Below are 9,093 nucleotides of genomic sequence, written 5' to 3' on the forward strand. Positions count from 1 at the left end.
CAGAATGCGCCATCTAGAGTTTCATGACTGAACTATATATTTAAGAAATTCATTTCATTCATTAAGGTCATTCAGTTATTTCAAAAGCATTTCTACTTGAGGATACGTATGTTTGTTTTCAGTGTGTGAGTGTGGGTGATTGTGAATAAAACATTGCCTTTTATTCTGTCATCAGAATACCAGAAAAAAATAATATAAGCCATTAAAAAAATGACATTGGCAGGCTTTTTTAAAGGGGTCATCGGATGCAAAATTCACTTTTGTTGTTGTTTGAACATAAATGTGTGTTGGAAGTGTGTGTACACATCCACCCTATAATGATAAAAATCCACCCAGTGTTTTTATTTTTAAATCCCTATTTTAAAATCCCCTCTCAAATCAGGTTCCCCATAGCGACCCCTAGAGGACGCAGTTCGAAGTTCCACGAAAGGGAATCATATCAACTTGTGGAAAATGGGCATCCGATGACCCCTTTAACATAAAAAATTTAAATTATATAAAAAAAATTGTCAATAAAAATCTAATTAATTAACTTTATGGTAAACCAATGTTGATATTGTTATCTAAAACTATTAAAAACCTTGAAATAAAGCTGTAATAAAACAAAATATAAATATTAGATGGAAAACTTCAAAAACAAAAATTTGTTAGTTAGCTAACTGAACTAAGTTGAAGTACTAAAATGACTAAAACTAAGACTACAATTTTTTTTAATGAATTAAAGTGAATTAAAGTGACAAAAACATATAACTAAATTACTAAAACTTAAACTAAAAATTAAGATAAAAACTGAAAATTAAAAATATTAATAAGTAATATAATATAAATGTAAATAATACTAAAATAACACTGTGGTAAGCCAAAAAATAAATAAATAAAGTTTGATGGAAATATACTGTGCTGGCTAGTGGTTTGTAGAATACATTGTTCTCCATTTACAAGTCCTTTTTTTTTATAGGAATGAAATTTAACAAATGAGATGTCTTTAATATTACTCCTCTAATTCTCCTCTTAGAGAGCAATAAGATTTCATGGAGAACAAATGGAGACTTTTGCTTAGATTGATACTGTTTTGAGAGTTTTAAGACCCAAAATGAACCAGGAATGAGAACCAATTAATGTAACGAATTTTCAAAACATTCAATTTGATAATGTTAAATAAAAATGCTTATTAAATATTTGAACACTGACTTTACTGCCTCAGGCTAAAGGCTAAAGCTAACCTATGTTTCAGAAGATGCCATACAAATCCAAACAGCTTTTATAAATATTTATAAATGTGCTGCCAGTCACGTCACTATTAATTCCCTTAATGCTCAGTCAACATCCCTGGTCTGTACAGTGCAATTAGACATATCTAGTGCTGTATAGAGCTGTATTTCTCAGAATGTTCATCACAGCATCAGTTGTCATGGAAAAGCGTCTTTCCGGTCGCCATGGTAACAGAGTAACTGGCCCTGTCTACAGTTAATTGGTCGCTGCTGCTGAGTAGAACAGTTTGTACCCTAAATTTGATTTCATTGAGTCACAAGTCACGTAGGACAAGCACTTAAAGCCGTAAATTACTATCATTATCATCTGCTCCGGAGAGCCTGATTGGTCAAAGAATTCTGTCCTGCAATTATGATACCTGTCAGAGTGTCAATAAAATTTAATTTGCTAAAAGTTTAGGGAAAGTGTGTGTGTGTGTGTGTGTGTGTGTGTGTGAAAGAGAGAGAGACAGCTGTTAATTGTGTCTTTATTTCTCTATTAAAAATCTACTAGTCTACTACTAATATAATCATCTATTTATTTGAATCACCCAGTGGAATTAACATTTACAAATGAGCTCTCTTTAGTATCTCAGTTGTTTCTCCTGTAACACAATGTCTCAAACTGCTCAGTTTTGTCAAGGAGTCTACAATTAAATCTCATTCAGTTTGATCTCAAATATTAAAGACTAAATTGTCTGAATTATCTATATTAGTTTTATAGCTCTTTACTCTTTAAATAGAAATTAAATATATTAACATAATGGTTTATGGTAATATATTGCAATAAGGTTTCATTTGCTCTAGGGATGCACAATATTGGATTTCTGCCAATATCCGATATGCCGATATTTTACGAAACATGTTGGCCAATAGCCGATGCCGATATATTTCCTTTTGTTTTGAAACAACACCAAGTCTCTCCTGTGTGGAAATTATAAACAAATTATTTTCAATTTTGGTTAGTTTTGAGCGAAAACTTATTTGTTAGAACTAATAAACATTATTAAAGTTTGTTTTTTTTTTACATTAAAATCTTTGAAAATAATGAATAAAATCAATATCTGCTGGGTTTTTTTCCCAGACAAATGCAGTTGAAACCTTAACATTTTATTTGTGGATTTAACATTAATTGATGGTCTAAAGCAAAAGAACTGTAAAAACATAGGACATTAACATAGGACCTTATTATAAAGTGTTACCATTTTTATTTTTGGAGAAACATCTCAGACAAAGCAATTTTCTGAGCAACACATTAGTTCAGCCATATGAAGTGATTCGGTCTCATTCTTTCCATTTAGAAGCTGAGAGAAACAGTGTGCAGAGTTTTGAGGATCCACTCTCGTCCAGGCGACGTGTGAGGTCTGAGCCGAGAGACCCGTTATCACAGAGTCCTCTTCCTGAGGGCCAGACCCTCACAGACCCTCTCTCTCTGATGGCGGAGCAGATCTCTGTGGGCTCCCAGGACACAGGGGACGGTCTGGAGGCTCTACCCAGGGACGAGGGCAGTCGCCTGAGCAGTGTGGGGTGGCAAAACCCACAAAGGAGTCTGGCAGTCGACAATCATGGATATGACAACAGTGAGGCTACGGATAGTATCTCCACATGGAGCTCTGAGGTGTGTGTGCTTGAGTTCAACAGAGCCAGATCTTTTCTTATCACTTCTATATAGACTACCTTTTAAAAGTTTGTGGTCAGTAAGATTTAAAAAAATATATATATATACTTTTATTCAGCAAGGATGATCAAAAGTGACATTTATGATGTTACAACAGATTTCTATTCCAAATAAATGCTGTTTGAACTTTTGAACTATTCATCAAATAATTCTGAAACATATGTCATATTTTCCACAAAAATATTAATCTGTTTTCAAAATCGATAACACGAAATGTTTTTCAGCAACAAATCAGCATATTATAATGATTTCTAAAGGATCATGTGACTGGAGTAATGGCTGCTGCATTTTAAAATATATTAAAAAGATGTTTTAAATTGTAATAATATTTAACAGTATTAAGGTTTTTACTGTATTTTTGATCATGCAAATGCAGTCTTGGTAAATACAAAAGGCTTGTATTCAAAATGTATAACAAAAATGTGTATGAATTTAATAAGATGATAGATAGATAGATAGATAGATAGATACATAGATAGATAGAATATTGATTACATTTTTTATTTATTTTCTATTTTAATTTATTTAAAATTTACTGTTCTGTATTATTACTGTTATGTGTTACACCATGTTTTAACTTTTCTGTTCATAAATTATCTAAATCTCTCTCCACCTCTCCACAAGTGTTATGAGAACTAAATTCTAATGAATATTCATGAGTCGTCTGTGCTCTATGGCACTCATAGCTGTTGCTAATGCAAACACCTTGTGTTTAAGTATTAGTTTTTCACAGTAAAATCTTCCTCATCCATTTGGAGAGGTGTGCGAGGTTGTGTGTGAAAGTGTGTTAGATCTGTATGTATACATATGCATTGAGCATGTTTGTGTTTACATATGCAAATTAGCTTTTCCTCTCTCTAACAGCATGAACAATCTCCATCCCACCCTTTGAGTGCTTCCCCTTGTGGACATATCTCAAAATGTGGTGATCTCATAATTGCCCTCGACTACCGGGCTGAAACCCACAGGTTGCTGGTCACGGTGATAATGGCCCAAGGTATTCCAGACAAGGCACGGAGTGGCATGGACTCCTGGCAGGTGCATGTGGTGCTGTTACCCGGTAAACGACAGCGGCACAAGACGGCTGTGCAGAAAGGCTCCATGCCTAGGTTTGAGGAGACATTCTGGTTCTCACATCTAGAGCCGGGGGATCTGGGTTCCTCTGCGCTGCGGTTCCGCCTGTATGCGCTGGGCAAGATGAACAGGGAGAGGATGATGGGAGAAGCCATGTACAAGCTGAGCAGGCTGAAACACTCAGGACACTTCCAGATCACACTGGTCCTGGAGCCACGTAGTAATCTCAAGGTGTGTGTGTGTGTACTTGCTTTGATAGTATTCATAGTTTTTTTTTTTGTGTGTGTAACAGTAAGGATTTTTCAGCTGTCACAGTTGGGCCAGTAGTTCAATATTTCTGGCCCCACTACAAAAAAAATTCTTTAAAAAATGTTTGTATATGTGCCAGAAATAATATTTGTATTTATATTGAATTATAATCTATATATATTACATTTATACATATATTTGTTACAATGTTTGATTCATAATTGGATCCTCTAAATCTCTTATATTTCAAAGTCTATCTATCTGTCTGTCTGCCTGTCTGTCTGTGTATCTATCTATCTATCTCTGTCTTTTTATAAGTTGTCTATCTATCTATCTATCTATCTATCTATCTATCATCTGTCTGTCTGTCTGTCTGTCTGTCTGTCTGTCTGTCTATCGTCGGTCTGTCTGTCCGTCCGTCCGTCCGTCCGTCTGTCTCTATCTAGCTATCTTACTATCTGTCTATTAATATACAGTACATAAAGTCATATCCAACTAGATTACATTACCTTCGTGCAGAATTAATAACAAAATGATATAAAGCACAGAAAGCAAAATATTTAGGTTTGCAAAGCAGAAAAAAAAATTTTCAGTTGAGATAATGAAACACCTCAGAACTCTCTTATGCTGAAAATTATTTTTCAAAGTTGTAAATGAAGATTAATGGAATATGTTCTTCCAAAAAAAAAAGTCTATTTCAGTTTTTGAATGTAAAAATGTAGCATTTAATTCAGTGTGTTACTTGCTGTTTTTCGAATTATTGTTTTACTATTCCTAATTATTATTATTTGTAATTATAATTATTATTTAATTTTTCTAATTATTTGAGAAATTTACTAGCAATTTTGCCGTGAAAATTATTTCAAAGTAAATCCCACGCAAAAAAATGTTTTTAGTTTACACTGTCCTTATGATTAAAGGCTGAAGTGGACAGATAAATTTTGATACTTTTGGATAGACATTTTTATGTGCAAACAGCTTCGGAAATGCTTTTTATGAATATTTAACTTTACAAACTCAACAAATCTTTCTAAAGACTCGTCAGAATATAAAATGTTGGAACTTTTCTGTTCGCTCCGACCTGACAGGGCAGCACAGTATGGCAAGGGGCGTAACATTTCCGTCACACGCTTGAGGTATTCGGCCAATCACAACGCACTGGATAGCTGGCCAATCAGAGCATACCTCGCTTTTCAGACCGATGAGCTTTGTAAAAATCGACGCTTTTCAGAAAGGCGGGGCATAGAAGAGAAACAATAATGTACAGTATGTGGAAAATAATGTGTTTTTTTAACCTTAAACCGCATAAACACATTTCATTACAGCAAATACACAAAATAATGTTCTTTTTAGCAACATCATATGACCCCTTTAAGGTTTTGTGGTTCAGGGTCACATGTACAAGGGATTACATTTTTTTTAAAGGTACATTGAAAATAAATTGGTGTAGGATTTACTCAGAAACAATTTTAATGCCAAACTAGCTAGTAAATTTCACAAATAATTACAAAGAAATGCCATCAAGCATAATGAAATAGTTCAGTGTCCATATGTTGAAAAACTATGTAGAACTATACTTTATGTACAAACACCAACTAATTAGGTTGGCATCTCCCTCCCTGCAGACAGTAGACTCCCAGGTGTCTTTCAGCGCTCAGAGTGACAGTGCTTCCTCCAGTCATTCTGTGTCTCACGGTGGAAACCCAGAACTACTGCTGGGTTTATCATATAACGCCACCACAGGACGACTGTCTGTAGAGATCATTAAAGGCAACCATTTCCGTAACTTCGCTCTCAACAGACCTCCAGGTAAACACACCGTCCCACTCACAATAACAGAGGCTCAGAAACACATTCACAGGCATTATTAGACCATCAGGAGTGACTCTTGAGCAAATAACCTTTTGTAAAGCCGTCTGATATTGATTCAGAGTAAATGTACTGCAATAAATCCTTCCTACACGAACAAGCTGCTAGAACAGACATTTGTACAAGCACATTTTGAATGTGTCATCTTCACACATTGTGTTGTGGGTCAAACATCAGGCTTTTAGAGTCCATGCTGTTCGTATGACTATTAATCTGTCACAGTCACTCACAATGACGCTTCTAGGTGAATGGAGTTACAGGGCATTTAATCGATCACAGAGCCACAGATCTTTTTCTCACACCTCTCTCATCAAGTCGATGAGTCACTGCTGAAGAAAACCATGCATACATACACAAACATATACTGTGATATAATGCTGTGTCACAGATTTGTGCTTTCTTTAAAAATAAAAGCAATATTTGTTACTGTACTTATCTACTCTACCATTAGGGTCAGTAAGATTTTTTTTAAATGTCTCTTTAAAAAATAGTTCACCCAAAAATGAAATTTGCTGAAAATGTACTCACCCTCAGGCCATCTAAGATATATATGAGATTGTTTCTTCATCAAAACAGATTTGGAGAAATTTAGCACTACAACTTTTTCTCACCAATGGATCCTCTGCAGTGAATGGGTGCCATCACAATAAGAGTCCAAAACAGCTGATAAAAACATTACAATAATCCACAAGTAATCCACACAATTCCACTTCAAGCCATTGCTTCTGGTTAAAATATAATTGTTCTGTCCATTAAGTTGCTTTCTTCAGTGAAAAAGTGTTTTTTCTGAATCAGGAGAGAAATATGCGCAGATAAAACATCATTTACATGGGAAAACAGTTCTAAACAAATACGTTGGTGGACTTTGATGTGAGAGGACAATAGAACATGGACTTTTTCGCTGTAGGAAGCATTATTATGGATTATTGACTCATTTTAGCCAGAAGCGACAGTTTAAAGTGAAAACACCATGATAGATGTTTCTTACAAACACACAGCTTTTCACAAGATATTAATTGATGTACTGGAGTTGTGTGGATTACTTGTGGATTATTGAGATGTTTTTATGAGCTGTTTGAAGTCTCATTCTGACGGCACCCATTCACTGCAGAGGATCCATTGATAAGCAAGTGATGTAATGCTAAATTTCTCCAAATCTGTTCAGATGAGAAAAACTCATCTACATCTGATCCTTCTTAAATCATTCTGATATGCTGATTTGGTGCTCATGAAACATTTCTTATTGTTATCAATGTTTAAAACAGTTGTGCTGCTTAATATAAAACAAATTCACAGATTAGTATTATCCAATAACAAAAAGATTTGATCACTGGGAGAAGATGGAATAAATCATAAAAGATTCACGTTCAAGATAATTAAGTAAATATATTGAGGTGTGATTTAGTGACGTGTTTCTCTTTCAGATACATTTGGTAAGCTCGCTCTGTTAAACTCCATGGGACAGGAGATATCCCGCTGTAAGACGTCCATCCGTCGCAGTCAGCCAAATCCTGTCTTCAAGGAGACATTTGTCTTCCAGGTCGCACTGTTCCAACTGTCAGACGTCACATTAATGGTCTCCATTTACAATCGGCGGAACATGAAGCGCAAGGAGATGATTGGCTGGATGGCTCTGGGCCAGAACAGCAGCGGTGAGGAGGAACTTCTTCACTGGCAGGACATGAAGGAGAGCGGAAACCAACAAGTCTGCCGCTGGCACACACTACTGGAAGCTTAGAGGAGAGAGAGGTAGAAGTCTAATCACTCATACCTACTGCGTTCAGCTGGATTTTCTTTTGGGAAGGAGGTGAAAGCCAAGACCAAAAATACCCACAAAAACCGGAATTGAACAAGCACTTTTAACAGTATCAAACAAAGATAAGGCATGTAAATTTTGGAAGCACATCCAAACACAAAGAAACACCCACACGCCACTTTCCTTCTCCCTGAGAGTACTTGATATAGCCTCTTATCTGGAAACCAGGAAATTACTTCATGGCGTAATATACAGACTACTCTCTTCAACTCCAGCAGCAACCAATCAAAACGCATTATAGCCCGAGCCACGGTGATTGTCGCCTAGCGATTTCATGAATAGAGGATTGATTTGAAATGATTAAATGCCTGAATTCAGATCATTGTAAGCTTGAACCAGTTTTGGTGAGACCAAATGTTTAATGAGCAGAAAACTGTTAGTTGAACACGTGCACTTTCATTCATGCTCTCCTACCGATGACACTAAAGCTGTTTTTTTATTACATTTTACATCAAATTATGCTGTAATATAAAGTCACGGACTCACGGACAGTGTTATGATAAAAGTTGCTGTTAAAAGGAGTACACAAGTTATCCCTATTCATATCAGCAATTGACTTTAAGACGTAGTTCACCCAAAAATGAAATTTCTGTTTTATTATTTACTCACCCTCATAATGTTCTATTATGAATGCTTTTCATTCAACCATTCAACCATTTTTGAACTCTTTTTAGTAATTTCACTGAATGAGGACTTGTGCTGGTCAGGAATGCACTTTCATTCATGCTCTCCTACCGATGACACTAAAGCTGTTTCTTTTTATTACATTTTACATCAAATTATGCTGTAATATAAAGTCACGGACTCACGGACAGCGTTATGATAAAAGTTGCTGTTAAAAGGAGTACACAAGTTATCCCTATTCATATCAGCAATTGACTTTAAGACGTAGTTCACCCAAAAATGAAATTTCTGTTTTATTATTTACTCACCCTCATAATGTTCTATTATGAATGCTTTTCATTCAACCATTCAACCATTTTTGAACTCTTTTTAGTAATTTCACTGAATGAGGACTTGTGCTGGTCAGGATTTAAAGGAGACCTATTATGTCCCTTATTACAATATGTAATATAAGTCTCAGGAGACCCCAGAATTTGTCTGTGAAGTTTCAGCTCAAAATACCCCACAGATCATTTATAATATCATTTTGAAAA

General features: G+C 35.3%; 1 protein-coding gene across 1 annotated transcript in view; it reads left to right on the forward strand.

Annotated features, from left to right (window-relative positions):
- Positions 1-8,629, forward strand: part of LOC107726601 (synaptotagmin-16-like) — a 13,109-nt gene extending 4,480 nt beyond the window's left edge. The window contains exons 3-6 of the mRNA XM_016536246.1: positions 2,552-2,868; positions 3,793-4,233; positions 5,877-6,060; positions 7,545-8,629. Of these exons, the coding sequence (XP_016391732.1) occupies positions 2,552-2,868; positions 3,793-4,233; positions 5,877-6,060; positions 7,545-7,858 (1,256 nt within the window). The 3' untranslated portion in view covers positions 7,859-8,629. The remainder of the gene's footprint in view (positions 1-2,551; positions 2,869-3,792; positions 4,234-5,876; positions 6,061-7,544) is intronic.
- The last annotated feature ends 464 nt before the right edge of the window (positions 8,630-9,093 follow it).

The sequence above is a fragment of the Sinocyclocheilus rhinocerous genome, unplaced genomic scaffold, assembly GCF_001515625.1.
Source record: "Sinocyclocheilus rhinocerous isolate Xijiao unplaced genomic scaffold, SAMN03320098_v1.1 scaffold4019, whole genome shotgun sequence".
NCBI classification, from domain to species: Eukaryota; Metazoa; Chordata; class Actinopteri; order Cypriniformes; family Cyprinidae; genus Sinocyclocheilus; species Sinocyclocheilus rhinocerous.